A 17,500-nucleotide genomic window follows, 5' to 3' on the forward strand; every position below is an offset into this window, starting at 1 on the left:
CTCCCAACTATGCATCTCTTTATTTTCTTTTCCTTTTAGCAAGGTAAACAGATGGAAAATGAAGGAGAGAAAAAGGATATTTCCTGAATATTCAAAAGAAAAGAAAAGAGAAGGGAAGGGAAGAAAGACAAGGAAATCTTACCTTAAACGCTTCTATGGTTCAAATCTCAGCTTGTCCTAAAAGGAAAAGAAATCTTATATTTCACAGTTTTAAAGCACAATCTGGCTCCTTCATGAGGCTGAGGGATTCAAAGGCCACATCTCTCTCTTTTCCAGTGTTCCTAAGAGTCATTAAGCCACCGCTTCTAATGGAGGTACTTTTCTTCTCTTCTTCTTCTTCATCTTTCTTTCGACTTTATTGTTTTTATTTTCATATTTAAATCCTTATTTTCTTGTGAATTTTCTTATTCTTTTTCACAATTTGGTTGTGATTGATTAAAAGGGCAGAAACTTTTTTTTTTAATTGAATTTGTAAACTATTAATTAGATCTAATGAACAATTCATGTTCTCTTTCTTAAGAAACATTAGGTTAAAGGTTTAACCCTCCATTTTTCTTAAACTTCCTCTTATATAAATCTAACTTGAATTTTCTATTTTTGAACAGTAAAAATCTGTCCTTAGGTCTAAACTTCATAGCAAATCTTTATATTAGGGTGTGAACATTCGATCAATTCAATCGATTCGGTTTTAAAATTTAAAAATTGAACTAATTGAATTTTTATAAATAAATAATTGAATCAATCAAATTATATTTTAAAATTCACTTATATACAATTGATTGGTCAATTTTATTATTTTTTACAAATATTTTATATTATATATTAATGATCGATTTTTCGATAAATTCCTAAAACTAAACATTATTAATCAAATAATTTGAAACTGATTAATATTGACCCTTACTTGAAGCTCAAGGCATGCTACTTTCCATTAGTCGTTGATCCTATACAGGGCTCTCAATGCCCAACTTTAGCTACTTGGAATCTTTGGATAAGAGTGAGTTGGGTTCATATGCATCCTTTGCTCTGTCCCATTCCCCTTTACGTTTCAATTTCAACGAGAGACCTTATATAATATATAATGATAAATAATATATTGATTATATTAATTATTAATTATAAAAATTTATTTATTTTAAAATAAAAATATAAGAATATAATTAAATATGAAAAGTATAATGATTAATTTGAATTTTTCAAAATAATTTAGAAGTTTTTTTAGATATTATGCTTTTTCTTTTTCTCTCGACTCGTTGGCCTCTCTATCCAAATATACTCTTATACGCATTCTGGTATAATATTTAAAAAAAAAACTTTTAAACTATTCAAAAAAATTTAAATGAGCCCTTACATTTTTATTTTAACTAATGATTGACTTAGTCAAAATGCTATTTGTTATTTTATACTATATGATGTTAATATAACATGTTAACATATTATAATTGATGATAATGTGTCATGTTAATATATCATAATTAATAATGATATTACATTTAATTTGGTATAATAATATAATTATGTGATATTTTTCACTCTTCATATCAAGGTTGTATTAATGTCATCTGGACATAAAATGACAAGTGATATTTTGATTAATAGCAATTAGTCAATCATTAATTATAAAGATTTACTTGATTCAAAATAAAAATATAAAAATTTAATTAAACGCAATAAAAGAATAAAATTTATTTGAATTTTCTTGAATAATTAAAGAGTTTATTTGAGCATTATGTGACACATTTTTTTATAAGATTTTGTTAAAAAATGTCTATGATGATTATAATATTAAATAATATTTTATGTCAATGTACTGAAATTCATTTCATTAATTACCAATTATTATATTTAGATAAATAAATATTTAATAAATAACATTTTAATCTATTTTAAAAATATTTTAAGATAACATTTAAATATTTAATTTATTAATTGATACATCATTTCGTTGTTTAAAAAGTAAAGTTTAAATCTCTTCAAGTTCAAAAAAAATATATTTTAAGGGTATTATTAGCAAAACCCTTATTTATCAGAAAAAAAAGAAACTGTTACTAGTTGTTTAGCTCAAACTTGGCAAGGATGCCGAAGAAAGCCATTGCCAAAAGAGGCAAATGGGACGTATTTAACGTACAACGAAACAAACACCTAGAATGCCAAAAGTGACAATGGATAAATGAAAGGGACCCAGTTTGACTGTTCTTGATCAAGCAAGGAAAGATGTAAACAAGAATAGAAATAAAATTTCTTAGCAGCTTTACTTGATTACATGGAAATCCTTGATGGGTTTATTGTTATGGAAGAAAATCTGACGAAATCCTGATTCCCAGCTAAAAATTTTTAATTTTTATGACTTAAAATTCATCCCCAAAGCTGCAATTCAATAAATAAAAAACAAATAATCTGGGAGTTTTTTTATTATTATTATTATTTTCATTATAATATACATGATTTTATCATCATTCTGAACTGACGTCAGGAAGAATTAGAGACAAACTTTAGGATTCTATTTTTTCATTCTTGTTTTCGTGAAATAAACGTGGAAGGCCAAAACCCAGATCAGTGTTTTTTTATTGTCAAGTGAAGTTCTTGTTGTTAAGTTTCGAAGCTTTTCCACTAGAGAGAATAAAAAAAGTGAAAGCTTTCTCTTCTTTTTCTTTTTTGGATTTTGATTGATCAGGAGCAAATGGGTTTTTGCCCTTGTTGTTGTTGGAGGAGAGGGAAGAAGCAGAAGAGTGGTGAGAAACAAGAACTTAACCGGAGCAAGTTTCTTTCATGCCATTGCTTCTTTCCTGTGTTTTTTGATTGCATTCTTTGTTTAATATGCCTCAGTCTTGTTGTTCTTTTCAGTTTACTTATCTTTGATTTTATCTTGATTTAATATGGTTTTTTAAATCAGTCGAGGTTACATAGTCCATTGGTTTGTTCATAGAAGAGTTTGTTTAGGCTACTGTTTTCAATATTTTGGGAGTAAAGTTAATTTAGTAGACAGAATTTTGTTAATGTTAAGCATATTGTGATGGAGTCTGAGAAAATACAACTTAAAAAGAAATGCAAGCCTCAATTTTCTTCTGTTCAGTTTCTTCCATTACCTTTCTTTCATGCAATTGTTTCTCTCCTGTGGTTCTGGTTGCATTCTTTGTTTGATATGCCTCGGTCTTGTTGTTTTTTAGTTTACTTTTCTTTGTTTTGATCTTGGTTTATTATGATTTTTAATCACTTAAGGTCACTTAATCCATTTGTTTGTTTGAAGAAGAGTTTGTTTAGGCTACTGTTATCAATATCTTGGGAGTAATATGATTTTGGTAGATAGAATTTTGGCAATGTTAAGCATATTGTGATGGAGTCACTATTGGTGTTTCTCATTTACTTGGATTTGAGCTTATTCAATTTAGAATCTTTTGGTTTCTTAATTTCTGTTAGGAAGGTTGACCTTTTTGAATGTGTTACATGAGTGGAATACCTTTTGTTCTATAAAAGCGTTAAGGAGCTAATAGCTTATTCAAGATATAAGTTTTTGAATTTATACATTGAAACCTTCCACCCAACCGGGTAGAAAGCAGAATGAAGTTTCATCCTAATTCTACTATTGCAGACGACATTGCTGCTATTTCTAGCAATAATGCAGGGTTTTATCAGCTATGGTATGGTGATACTGTTCGGCTATTGACAATTGAGTTTGTTATTTCAGTCAAGATTGCATTTCAGAGCTAATTCTTTGTGGAATTGTTATTGAACTTAACTTTCTAGGTTTTTCATGGGATAGAAGCACACTTGAGCAGTTGAGTTAGCTTGAACTACTATAAGAGTTTAAGATTTAAGGCTTAGCTGGGATAAATCTGTGGCTTCAGCGTGCAAGATAGATGTGATTTAATACTGAACTTGTGTGAGTTTAAGTTGATTCTGCCTTGTCTTTTTCTTTACTATATCTTATGAGTCAGTAACTTGTAGGATTTTTCACTGCTGCTTTTCTTTTTACTTTGTGTCTTTTCCTAGATGAACCAAACTAAATTGGAGAGTTTTGGGACCAGCTAATGAGATTCCAAAAGTTGGCCAACTATTACATCCCAGCCTAGTAGTTTGGATCCAAAATCTGTTTCTTTAGCACACTTTTATACTCCAAAAGGGAATTGAATTTTAAAGATCTCTGAAATTTACATGTTAATCAAAGTAGCATGATACAGTTTATGCTGATCATCCAACTATGCCTGAACTAAAACAGGAGATGATTCGGTAGGATCAAAAGGCATTACATGCTCAAGGCGGGAATCACCAGCTCCCACAGATGAGCTTAATGCTGGCAATAGAGCTCTGACTTTTACCTATCAAGAGCTGGAAACTGCAACAAATGGTTTTAGAAACACATCCTTGATTGGACGAGGTGGATTTGGTCCCGTTTATAAAGGGCAATTAGGAAGTACTGGTCAGGTACATTCTTCTGTGCCTGTCAAATATCCAGGGAACTTTTATTCATCCAAGTTGCTTGTTAATCACATGAATTATGGTTGTTAGCAGGTTGTAGCTGTTAAGCAACTTGATAGGAGTGGTCACCAAGGGGAAGAGGAGTTCCTTGTGGAGGTTCTCATGCTTTCTCTTTTCCATCACCCTAATCTTGTCAGTATGATTGGATACTGTGCTGAAGGGGATCAGCGGCTTCTTGTCTATGAGTACATGGAGCTGGGATCCTTGGAAGATCAACTCCATGGTAATATCTCCATTCCTTTTCTATTAATCTTGTAAAAGAATTCATTTGTTAGAAATCCTATCTGTGATTCTCTCTAGACCTCCATAATGGGTCTCAAAGATACTCACTCACTCCCTACAAACAGCTTTAAAAACCTTTTCAAGTTTCTTTTCCTGCTAGTCCAGTCCTAGATTTTTGAGTGTTAATTGCCTTAGTATTTTAGTAATAACTCTACGCAAATGATGCTATAGTTTCAACATCTTTTGAGTAACATTAATAGAAGAGCAATGAATTTTGCAGTTCGTACGCCAGGTCAGAAGCCTTTGGACTGGAATACAAGATTGGCAATAGCTGCTGGTGCAGCCAAAGGTCTGGAATATCTTCACAGTGGAGCCAATCCTCCCGTTTTATGTAGAGATTTAACATCATCTAACATACTATTAGGTGAGGGCTTCCACCCAAAGCTCTCTGATTTTGGGCTTGCAAAATTTGGTCCAAGCGGAGATAAATCACATGTTTCCACCAGGATCATGGGAACCACAGGCTACTGTGCCCCAGAGTACCTTAGTAGCGGAAAATTGAGTATGAAGTCTGACATATTTAGTTTCGGGGTAGTCTTATTGGAGCTAATAACTGGACGTAAAGCTTATGATATAACCCGCGCTCCTGACGAACGATACATTGTTAATTGGGTAATACTTCACATTACATCTAGAATCTTTGGCTGAAACTGTTTTGCTTCATGATTGCTTCTCATTTATACTTTTGGTCATTCAAACATTATTTAGTAAAGTTGGCCTGAAAGTCACTACACATGCTCATGATTCCTTGTTATAGACACTTTCCAGCAATGAGTTTTACGACCTAATTTTATATATATATATATATATATATATATATATATATTTGTAATTTTTTTCTAGGCCCTACCCATGTTGAGAGATGCAAAGAAGATTTTGAGCTTAGCGGATCCTGTGCTGAGAGGTCACTTTCCCAGACCCACCTTGAGGAGGGTTCTAGAGGTCACCTCCATGTGCATCCAAGAAAATGCTAATTCCAGACCCTCTATTGGTGATGTAGTGCTTGCTCTAGATTATTTGGCTTCCCGTCCGTATGACCCAAATGAAGGCAACAGGGTTGATGTCAGAGCCAGAGGGCATGAGATCAGGGAGTCTCCAACCATGGAGTTTGACAGAGAGCGAGCTGTTGCTAGGGCCATGGAGTGGGGACGGAGATGCAGAGAAAAAAGACGACAGAGTGGAGAAAATGTTTCTGGATCAACAGGTCAAAGTTGAAGACATTCTTGGAGTTAAACCAACATGAAGGAGGAACTCCATGTGCATGAAGGAGGAACTCTAGAAGCCTAAATCTTCAGTGCATGCCTTTGTATTCTTGAATTCTAAACCGTACGGGGCTGGGGTTTGCTTTTCAATTTCATTCTCTGGCCCCATTCAACCAAAAATTTTGAATTCAAGAGTAAAACCAAAAATATTATCAGGAAAAAATATACCCCAAGTTCTTGTAATATTATAACATTTCTCCTCACAATCCATGTTAAAAACATAACCCAGCTTGTTGCTAAATGTTAACGTTGTTTTACATTCGAGTTTTAATATAATTTAAGTTAAATATATAAATAAAGTTTTGAATTATATTAATAAAGTTAATTTAAGTTTTTTTATTTTTATTGTATTTAAATAAATTTTTAAATTTTTATTTTAAATCAAATAAGTTCTTTATAATAACTGTTGATTAACGAAAATTAATCAATATCACGTCATCTTTCACATGACATATTGATCTATATTTTGATGACATCAATGTTACTTGATAAATGACGTGATATTAAAAATTGTTGATAGAAATTGAGGTTTTTTTTTTTTTATCTATTCAAATGTCTAAAAATTATTGATTGAAGATTTGAAATAAAAAATTAAAAAATATATAAAATATTTAGATATTTTTTAAATTTTAATCAAAATTATACAGAGATCTATTAATTTGAGAAATAGACACTTATACCCAAAAGCCTTAACATCCTTAACAAAAAAAGTAAAAAGATTAAAATACTTTTTTCTATTTCTCTTAATTTTTCTCTTTTTTTCAAATAATTTAATTAACGGATGACGCTTCTTTACAACGATTGACCACCTTATGACTAAATTTGGCACTCCTCGCTCCAAATTGCTTCCAAATAGCTCCCTTGAAAAGGAGCTTCGACGCTCCCTCGAGGGAGCATGACAGCTCCCTCAAAGGGGAGTTCGTGCTCCCTTGGGGGGAGTGCGACATCAGCACCCCCTAAGGGCGTACAAGTCTAACTGTGCTCCTTTAAAGGAAAGTGATTCTCGAGCCAAATTTGGCTAGAGAAGGTAAGTAGGTTTTTTTTAAAGAAGGAAAAAATATTTAAATAAAAAATAAAAGTTTATATAATGTTGTAATTTTTGACATATTTGAAGGTAAAATTGTTAAACAAGCATTGGCACGTCAACAAATTATCTAAAATTTTAAACGGTTGGACTTATATGTCCAGCGACAAACATTCTTTTGAGGTGGATTGTTTATTTCTTAAACTAATGAACTTTCTTATAATTTTGATCAAAACTCAATGGTGTATAGGTATTTTACTAAAAAAAACTAATTGTTTCAAACTGATTACAATCACATTTTAATTAATTACCATCTTCTTAATTGAAGTCATCCTTCCTAATTGAAAAACTCTTTCGTCAATATTCTCTAAGCCCAACATACCATGTAGTCAGAATGTCCTCTCCCTCAAAATATCCTTTCTCTATCAGTAAATTCCTATTCCTCTTATAAAAATGTTCTTTGGTTAATCTTAAATTTTTAAAAACTGTAAAAGATGTGGAGAGAGAATCTATTATTGTTAGTAAATAAAATTCAACATCATCAGATTTCCTTTACAGATTTTTTTTTTAAAAAAAAAGAGCATCAGATTTCTCGTATAGATTATGGGGGAAAAGAATAGAAAGATTTGACTTCCTTTTATAGATTTTAGGCAAGAAAAGTGTATCATATTTCCTTACAAATTTTAGAAAATAGAAAAGAAGGATTTGACTTTGTTTTATCGCGGAATAACATTTTGCTAGTTTCAATATTATAAATGTTATGTGTCCCACGTCTACTCTAACTTTCAATCAAACTAACAATGGCTTCAATCAGTATAGAAAAGTTGAATTAAGTGCCATTTGGCCTGTTTTTTTCAACTTATCTAGCTCTTAAAAGTAGAAGCCAAACTAAATAAGGATTTTGAGAAGCTCTTAACAAAAATAGTTTTTTTAAAAAATAAAATTAAAAAGAAAGAGTTTCAAGAAAAGTTCCAAAGAGCTTTTTCTTTTTCTTTTTTTTTAAATACCTCCTTCTCAGAAGAATTTTTCATTTTTTTCAAAAATATCTTATCTATTAAAAATAATTCCAATATTATCCATTTTCATTTTTATATGATTTATTATTAATTATAAATTTTAAGTTACATAAAAATACTTTTTATATTTCTTAAAATTTGTTGTAAATAAATAAAAAAATGAAGCTAACTTTTCTATATGGTAAACAAAAGAATTTGTGATTAATAAAAAGTTATTTATTAAATACCTTTTATGGTAATTTAAATCATTAGAACTTATATAAATTATTTTGTCAAACAACTTATTTATAAAAAAAAACTTTATAAAAGTAAATTTACTAAATAGATTTAACTTAATTTTAAAAGTTATTATTTTTCATAAAAGCTTTATAATAAACTTTAAGCTAAAAAATAGCTTAACTAAATGGGCTCTAAGTTTTTTTTTTGTTTGGAAATGTCACTTTGATTAAAAAGATGGTAATCAGTTAATAAACGATGATAATCAGTTTGAAACAATTATTTTTTTTAATTTTTTATTTCAAATCCCTAATCAATAATTTTTGGACATTTAGAAAGGAAAAAACTCAATTATGAATTAGTAATTTTTGACACCACACAATCTTGCACATGACATTAACGTCATCAAGATGAATACCAACATACTACATGGCAGATAATGTAGTATTAAAAATTATTGATTGTATCATTTACTAACAGAAGTTAATCAATAGTTAGTAAGAAGAGTTTATTTGACCCAATTCAATGGCTTATTTGAATGCAACAAAAAAACATGGGCTAAATTGACTTTTTTAATATAACCCAAGGGCATATTTAAGTATTTAGCCTATAATTTAATTCATTATAGTTGTTTGTAAAAGTCTTTAAAATTTTTATAATGTCTTCTTTCCCTTTACCTTATAAAATGAATATTTTCTTGACAAATCAATTCTTCTTGCCATGCAAAAGTATTCTCATGACGACCAAAACAAAAGAAATTAGTATTCTTTAAGTGTAATGGCAAATTTTAACGTTTATATCGTTTCGGTATTTTGATGATTATGACAAACGGAGCGGTCATGGCTTGTGATGTTGATTCGATCAAAACAAAAAATTACAAAACTAAGATGGCATTGTATTATGTTATGGAGGTTTTCGCTAGTATATTCATACTAGAACTGTTGCTAATCATTGTTATTATGAACTTATAGGATTCGATCAATTTTGTCATAATGTATTAATAAAAAAATACTCTTTAAAATCCTCTATTTAAAAATAACGATATATCAATGATTTTATTAAGGACCATTCAAATATGGAATAAGTGTATTCTAGTTAGTAAAAATGTCTCGCCCATTCCTTCTAAAAAAAAAAGAGTAGGTTAATAATTTATTTTATTAACAAAAACTTTAAAGAAATAATAATTTCAATGTTTTTCTTTTTCAGATAAATACAAATCAATTTCATTATAATATTCAATTTATTAATTTATGTCTTGATACCCCGGAGTAAAATTTTATTGTAAATATAATTTTGGGTCAATGATGATTTTCGTAAATACAAAAAATATTTTAAAAATATACATACATATTTGGTTTTGGGTGAGTATTGATTTGAAATTTTTAAAAATTGAATTTATCTAATTATTATAAAATTATATCGGTTGGTTAATTTGGTAATAATCAATTTTAAATATTAAAACTTATATATTTATGTGTAATCTTATATATATAATGTTTTAAAAAATTGAGATCGATATGTATGATCTTTTTTTTTATAAATTTTCAAATTAAAAATCAATCAAACAAATTAAAAAAATCAATATACATAACTAATATAAGACCGAAACCGAATTAATCGAAATCAATCAAATTCTTCTATTTGATTATTTTTGCTCAACCTTAACGTCAATAAGGTATAATCAGTTCATGCTCAAGGTCTTCTTTAGAAGTATTTTTTCAATCCTTATATTGAATTGTACTAAAAATGGGATGTGGATAAAGAATTTTGCCATGAATTTCCAATTTAATCTAATGAGTAACGTTGTTTCATTCATGTTGTATTCATAAAATGCTGCTGATGAGCTTGTTCTTAGTTTTGGTTAGTAAAAACAATACAATTTCAAAGAAAGCTGGAAATAAATCTTCACTTTAGACATAGTCTAAATAAACTATTTTTTAAATTTATAAATTATTTAAAAAAATTTAAATAAGTTTTTATTTTTTATTGCATTTAATTAAATTTTTGAATTTTTATTGTGAGTTAAATAAACCGTTATAATTAAGGGTTGACTAATTATCACTAGTCAAAATGTCATTTATCATTTTATGTTCACAAACATGATGTTGATATGGAGGGTAAAAAACCTATAAGGTTATGTGATCATACTATATTATCATCCACAATGAATGTCAATATATCATATCATTACCATGTGACATAAAAATAATAAATGATCTTTGAATAATAACAATTAGTGAACTATTAATCTTAAGAGTTTATTTGGTTAAAAATAAAAATAAATAAATTTGATTTGAATGTAATTAAAAAGTAAAAACTTATTTAAATTTTATTGAATAGTTTAAATTGTTTAAAAAGATTAAACTAAAATTATAACTATTGAATGTTGAAAAACCAACATTCTTTATTTAGGTTTAAAACAATATATTAAGAACGCATTCTCAACAATCCGTTGTCGTCCAGCGGTTAGGATATCTGGCTTTCACCCAGGAGACCCGGGTTCGATTCCCGGCAACGGAAAATAGCTTTTACTTTCGATTTTGGAAAGTATAAAAATGGGTCCCACTGGGAGTCAGACCTAATTCGCTGGGTTTACAGTCCAGACTTGTCTGGCTTTCACCCTGTCCGATTCTTGACAACAGAAAAAAAATTTTGATTTTGGAAAGTAAAGAGTAAAGGGAAAAATGATTGTAGAGAACATAAGGTCCCACCGGGAGTCGAACCCAGGTCGCTGGATTCAAAGTCCAGAGTGCTAACCACTACACCATGGAACCATATCCTTCAAGAATTTTTTGTTTCATTTTCAGCTTCTTTTTCTTATTGTAGACGAAATTATCGGACAAACCAAGTTCAAGTCAAATTGAGTAGTTTTATTATACTTGAGACATAAGTTTTTGATAGTCAAATTATCAACTTTTGAATATTTACTTTTTTCAATATATTTTAATCAACTTGTTTTTTCTTTCTGATGTTGGCATAAACTATAATAAAAATTTTTGTATTATATTCATTTATTCAATATTTCAAATGAATTTTTTTAATTTTTATTTTAAATCAGACAAATTCAATAGTAATTATTTTTTTTATTTATATGACGTATGATTGGTTATATTGAGCTTTGATTCTACTATGTGGGTGTGTTTACTAGTCATATCATATGTAAAGTGAATCAAAAAGGTCAACTGAGATTAAGTATGATGATTAATTTTTCATTAAAATTAAGAGTTATTTTGATCTAAAATAAAAATTTTAAAAACTCAATTTTCAAAACAAAATTTAAACCTTTTTTAATTTGAATGAAATTACTAATTCGTATAATCCTATTCATAGAGATAAGTTAGCTCTCACCATCTCTTGTCCAATCTCATTTATTACTTCCTTTAAATTATAAATTCTAAAATCTCAAGTAAGTTTGATAATATTAAAATTTTCAAGAAATTGATTTGATTTGCAAATTGGAAATGCATTTGCTTGTACTCTAGACCCAAGAATTGTGCTCTTTAAATTAGGGAACAAGCAAGTGAATGGTCCACGTGATCCTGCATGAAGATCTTTATTCAACAAGAATGCCTTCTCTTTTCAATTTTTTTTTTCTTTCAATTATATCCAAATAATATTTTATTATTTACCAAATTCCCCCAAAATCTTTCATTTCCATCATGAATGGTTTTTTTTTTTGTTCTCATGCCTTTTTGATATCGTGGTCGGTTCGATTAAACCAATTGGTTCATTCATTTTACAAATTTAATTAGTTTTATAAAACATGATTAAGATATAATTTATCTTTAAATATTTAATTTATTAATTAATATATAATTTTTATTTAAAAAATTATAATTTATAAATTAATTATGAGAAATTTGCAGTTAAAAGGCCCACTTGACTTTTGCAAATTCCAACGTTGAGGCGCTTTGCATCATGGGTGTGAATTCCACGGGGAGGGCGCAATCATGGTTGTTGCATGAATTTATTAAATATTGAATTATTGATCCACTAATACTTGTACTTGGAAACCAATCTATTTTCACTTTCACGGTTGAGTTCTTCCATCTAAATAATTTATAGTAAAATATACAGTGCATGGGTATGTAAATCATCGATTCGGTTAATTTATTTATTTTTTTTTATAATTAAATTAATTAGATATTATCTAAAATTAAGAAATAAAATATTAATCCAATTAATTTGTTTGCTTCTATATAAATTTACGAGATTTACTTTTGATTTGAGTTAAATATTAAATGGCCTTATGTAAGTTTGAAATACTAGCTAGTTAGATCATCATAAAGATCCATCAACCATATTGAACAAAAATAAAATTGGGAAAACATGGGATGGAGAAATAAGAGTAATTTCCAAAATTACTTGTATAGTTGACTATGAAATTAATTTTTCCTTAAAAAACAACATTGATAAGTACAAATTGCAATTATAATCAAATAATTTTTACTATATATCATACAGTATATCCACTAACAAAATTGTTAAATAAATAGATTAAATAAAAATACTATAAAATTGATTTAAACCTCTAAAAATAGATTAAGACCTCTTCTTTAGAATAGAGATTAAAGCACGTCGATGAGATATGTGTTGAAAATTAAAATAAAACATGAATAATTTATTTATCAATCTCGTAAATGTGTTTAAAAATAATTTATTTATTTTTTTGGTTTTTATGATTAATTCCAAAGATTAATTTTGTAAGAAATAAAAATTTTCCCAATATCGCACTAACATATATATTCATAAATAAATTGGTAGAATTATTATTTTAAAAAATTGGTTAGGAAATGTTGCTCAAAATTTAATTACCATTAAGTGCTAATAAAGGTCAATAAAGTAAATTTGCATAGCGAACCGGGGCCGGCCGAGCCTCACAGCACCCAGACTGGTACTATTGGTTCACCCACCACTACCGGTCCAACTGGGTCATTGCCCAATGAAACTTGGCCACGTCATCACATTCCATACTGTAAAGCTCAGATACAGAGCAATCAATCAAGAATCTCTGTTAATCCAAAGCACTCGAAAAAGAAAAGAAAGAAAATCCACAAAAAAACCCAACGTCCCCTCCACTATCTTTTAAAAAAAACCAAAAGCTCATGCCTAGTCGCCGACTCGTCCCAGACTCGCGGGAACTCTATTAACTCGCCCGCCCCGACTCAGTCCACCCTTGGCTTTCCATTTCACTACTTGAAGCTCTTTCCTCTTTTGTCAAAAGCTCAAGTTTTTTTTACAGCAATTTTATTTTTTACTTTTTCTGAGAGTCAGAGAGTAAAAGGCAGAGATGTATGTGGTGCCGCCACCTCAACGATCGGATCCGGGTTCTACCGGCGGCGGTTCGGGTGATTTACGGGTTTACCAAACTTGGAAAGGCAGCAATGTAAGCATTTTTCCTTTTTATTTTTACTAGTTTTATCCTATCCTTTTAAATATTTTTGGGTTTTGGATCTTATTTCCCTTTGTAGACTTCAAAACCCTTCATTGCTTTTCTCTCTTTTTCTTTATATTTATATTAATAATTTTTGTTACTAGTAGTAATTAGAAAAAGACAACATTTTTATCCATGGGATTTTTCAAGACATAAAGTTTTTGTTTGTTTGTGTTCTGTTTTGCAGATATTTTTATTTCAAGGGAGGTTTATATTTGGACCGGATGTAAGATCATTAGGGCTGACTATTTTACTAATTGTAGCGCCAGTGTCCATTTTCTGTGTATTTGTTGCCAGGAAATTGATGGATGATTTTTCTCATCACTTGGGTATTTCAATCATGGTTGTTGCGGTTGCCTTCACTGTCTATGTAAGTTTCTTTGCAACTTCATGTTTGAATGTGTTGTTATGTTCCATGTCTTTGGAAATATTTTTTGTTACTGAGGTGGGGTGAACTGGAAATTATCTTTCCTTTAAAGGTTTTTAGTTTTAATTCATAACTTTTACCATTGTGCCAGATGATTGGTTAGGTCCCCTTTTGTCATTAGTTAGATATATTGACTTAAATTTGTAGTTTTTATGATCATACCATATATGGCCGTTCCTGTGCAAAGAATATGGCGGAATTCTACCTCATAAAGTAAATTAGAATTTGCAATCTCAGCTTGTGCTATTGGCTTGTCGATAAGGGGTCCTAAATGCTCATCTGGTTTCTTGGTTTATAAACCATGCACTTTCAACCCAAGCAACGAGTTCTGGATGATGTTTGACTGCCTCAATTATTGATGCAAACCACATCACAATTGCCTGGAGTGTCAGTTAGGCTGATTTTCGGGATGGCACCATGGACGTGGCTACCTTGTTTTGAAAGATCCAAATGGTGTCTTAAATGTCCAAAACAAAAAATTCCTCTAGGCTTTTGCAAACTTTCTCACGCATTTGTTAGAGTTTTGGAGAATTCTATGTGATTTCCCTGAAACAGATCTTGAAGCTTATAAATGTGTTTGTTTCTTCCTTTAGGATTTAGTTCTTCTACTGCTAACATCTGGAAGAGATCCTGGTATAATTCCACGCAATGCACACCCTCCAGAGCCAGAAGGTTTTGACGGGAATGCAGATGTTGGGGCTGGCCAAACTCCACAGTTACGATTGCCACGCATGAAAGAAGTGGAGGTCAATGGAGTTTCTGTGAAGATCAAGTATTGTGACACTTGCATGCTTTATAGACCTCCTCGTTGCTCACATTGTTCAATCTGCAATAACTGTGTCGAACGATTTGATCACCACTGCCCTTGGGTTGGGCAGTGTATTGGACTGGTATGTCATCATTTTTTAGAATTATGTCCTATTCTTGAACATCCAAAGAAGGATCCTTTCTCCTTCAAAAGGAAATAGAAAAGATCAAAACAAGAAGCGTCCATTTTGTGTCTCTGTTTCCATTTCCTTTATGCTTTATTATGTTAAGTAGTGTAATTGGATTTCAGAATAACTAGTTGTGGGTGGGATGCAACAACTGTTGTTGAACAGGATGATGACATGTTTTTTGCATATATTCCTATCCATTCTTATCCATCTAGTGGAGGTCATAATTGTATGGCCAAAGCTCAAAGTGACATGTTACACATGCTTGTATTTACCTTGGAGAAACTCCTTGAGGAGAGGAGTCCTCCTCCTACTGAAACTTACTTATTCTAGTTATTTTGAGTTCAGTCATTGGGTGACAGAAATCAGCATGCGACAAAGCCTAAACCATTTAAGAGCCTAAATTAGCACATACATCTTTATGTTTGTGAAAGTTTCAGATTAATATCGATTATACTTGTGGTGCATTTGACGTTTTTCTGATTTCCGCTTTCTCATACTGTGTACTAAACTCATGGTTATTTTATTGTTGCGTGCAGCGAAATTATCGGTTCTTCTTTGTGTTTGTCTTCTCAACAACCCTTCTCTGTATATATGTTTTTGCATTCTGTTGGGTCTACATTAGAAGGATCATGGCTTCAGAGGAGACAACAATTTGGAGAGCCATGATTAAAACACCGGCTTCCATTGTTTTAATAGTTTACACTTTCATCTCAATGTGGTTTGTTGGTGGTTTGACCGCCTTCCATTTGTATCTGATCAGCACAAATCAGGTAAGATACTCATCTTATCTAATCATGTTGCAAAACGTAGTCCATCCATGTGCTGTTGCATTAGTTTAATTGTTATATGGTGTAACTATCTGTGTGTCTTGTTTCTGCAGACAACATATGAGAATTTCAGATACCGATATGATCGCCGAGCAAACCCCTATAACAAAGGAGTGGTTGAGAACTTTAAGGAGATATTTTGCTCCAGCATTCCCTTATCCAAGAACAACTTTAGGGAAAAGGTTATGAGGGAACCTGCGTTACCAACACGACCTGGTGGTTTTATGAGTCCTAATATGGGGAAGGCCGTGGATGACATAGAAATGGGTAGGAAGACAGTATGGGGCGATATGGGGGCTGGCACTGATCATTGTGAAGGGCAACTCACAAGTGACCGTGTAAATGTTAAGGAGGGTGAATTAGGAGAACTGTCTCCAGATATTAGAACAACAGTAGATGACACGGGTGACCGTTCTGGTATACATCCAAGGCGATCTAGTTGGGGTAGAAAAAGTGGAAGTTGGGAAATGTCGCCTGAAGTTCTTGCTTTGGCGGCTAGAGTGGGAGAACCAAATCGTGCCGTTGGAAGTACCAGCAGCAGCGGCTTGACAACTGAGAACCGTCAGACATAACTTATGCTGTGGTATTGACTGTAGAAAATGGGAAAGGGTTTAATGTGGCGGGTATGATTGGGTTCTTGGGGTTTCATGCTAAGGTTCATCGACTTCCTCCTTGAGTCATGTGCATTATGGGAATATTTGTTTTTGGCAGGGTGTTTGAAAGTGTTGGCTTGGCCCTTGTGCTTTGATGAAAAAGAACTGGTTTCATGTATGAGAGTGAGCTTTTTCCAGTTTTGATTTTGTATTTGTGGAATTAGTTAGTTTCTAATTGTATTGACCTTTGTGGATTCATTTTAGTATCTTACAGTGCTGAGTTCAACTCTCTGAACTTTGCTGTGTTACCAATTGGGAGATGGGCTGTCACCATGTTAAGTAACTTGGGTCAGCAAGCGGACTGGTCTGTCAAGCTCTCAGTTGGGCTTCTTTAAATCCTCAACCAGAACCAGAACCATAATTAATGTAACGATTACATTCACGTATGATATAAGATATTATAATCATAAGTGAATAATGCTGAATGAATTCAAACTTGCCGTACTAACTCCGTTGGACTTGTCTTGTGTAACTAAATAGTGTATAGTTAGAAACATGTGAGTTGATGTTGGTAATGTGAGCTATCCCAAGTTTGAATTCTAAGATTGCAGGTCATGTATAACACCCGACATCAGAATTAAAGGCATTTAGTTTCACTCTCCTGTTGTCACAGGGCGTGAAGAATAGTCAAGTCCAGATGCGGTTCATAAACAGCTAGCTTCATATCTGTCCCTCATCTATGAAACCTTAATGTGTGTGTTTTTCCCTTTTTGTATACACATTGGAAAAGATTAATTTTAAAAGAGAAAAGAGAGAGAGAGAGAGACCCCCTTTTCTTCCGGTCTCTTTCTCTCCTACCAAACATGGTGTAAAGCTTGGATGACAGAACACAGTTCCGCTCCACTGCCAATCACAGAATCTCTTTCAAGTTTCCTATGGAAAATCACAAACACCACCCTCGTCAGTGACATTATGGTAACAAGAATCTGAATTAATGTGGACCTG

At 31.2% G+C, this 17,500-nt stretch overlaps 2 protein-coding genes and 2 non-coding genes across 5 annotated transcripts; 3 read left to right on the top strand and 1 right to left on the bottom strand.

Moving 5' to 3' along the window:
• CDG1 (Protein kinase superfamily protein) lies at positions 1 to 6,279 on the top strand. 2 transcript variants are annotated; one of them, XM_089785578.1, is made up of 7 exons: positions 1 to 314; positions 2,675 to 2,732; positions 4,217 to 4,422; positions 4,510 to 4,699; positions 4,979 to 5,047; positions 5,123 to 5,370; positions 5,602 to 6,279. In XM_089785578.1, the coding sequence occupies exons 1-7, from the start codon at positions 156 to 158 to the stop codon at positions 5,971 to 5,973; spliced, it is 1,302 nt and encodes a 433-aa protein (XP_089641704.1). In that variant the 5' UTR covers positions 1 to 155; the 3' UTR covers positions 5,974 to 6,279. The 2 variants fall into 2 exon arrangements, with proteins under 2 accessions (XP_089641704.1, XP_021299361.2); XM_021443686.2 differs by having other exon boundaries at positions 4,979 to 5,370.
• Positions 6,280 to 10,724: 4,445 nt separating this feature from the next.
• TRNAE-UUC (transfer RNA glutamic acid (anticodon UUC)) lies at positions 10,725 to 10,796 on the top strand. Its single transcript has one exon. It is a non-coding gene; the product is annotated as a tRNA-Glu (tRNA).
• Positions 10,797 to 10,978: 182 nt separating this feature from the next.
• TRNAQ-UUG (transfer RNA glutamine (anticodon UUG)) lies at positions 10,979 to 11,050 on the bottom strand. The gene has a single exon. It is a non-coding gene; the product is annotated as a tRNA-Gln (tRNA).
• A 2,251-nt stretch (positions 11,051 to 13,301) lies between these two features.
• On the top strand, positions 13,302 to 16,761 carry LOC110428017 (DHHC-type zinc finger family protein). The gene is made up of 5 exons (XM_021443687.2): positions 13,302 to 13,662; positions 13,898 to 14,080; positions 14,731 to 15,027; positions 15,612 to 15,845; positions 15,956 to 16,761. Exons 1-5 carry the CDS (start codon positions 13,567 to 13,569, stop codon positions 16,472 to 16,474), a joined length of 1,329 nt encoding a protein of 442 aa, XP_021299362.1. The 5' UTR covers positions 13,302 to 13,566; the 3' UTR covers positions 16,475 to 16,761.
• Positions 16,762 to 17,500: the final 739 nt, after the last annotated feature.

Source organism: Theobroma umbraticum, unplaced genomic scaffold, assembly GCF_002168275.2.
Source record: "Theobroma umbraticum cultivar Fairchild unplaced genomic scaffold, ASM216827v3 scaffold_239.0, whole genome shotgun sequence".
NCBI lineage: Eukaryota > Viridiplantae > Streptophyta > Magnoliopsida > Malvales > Malvaceae > Theobroma > Theobroma umbraticum.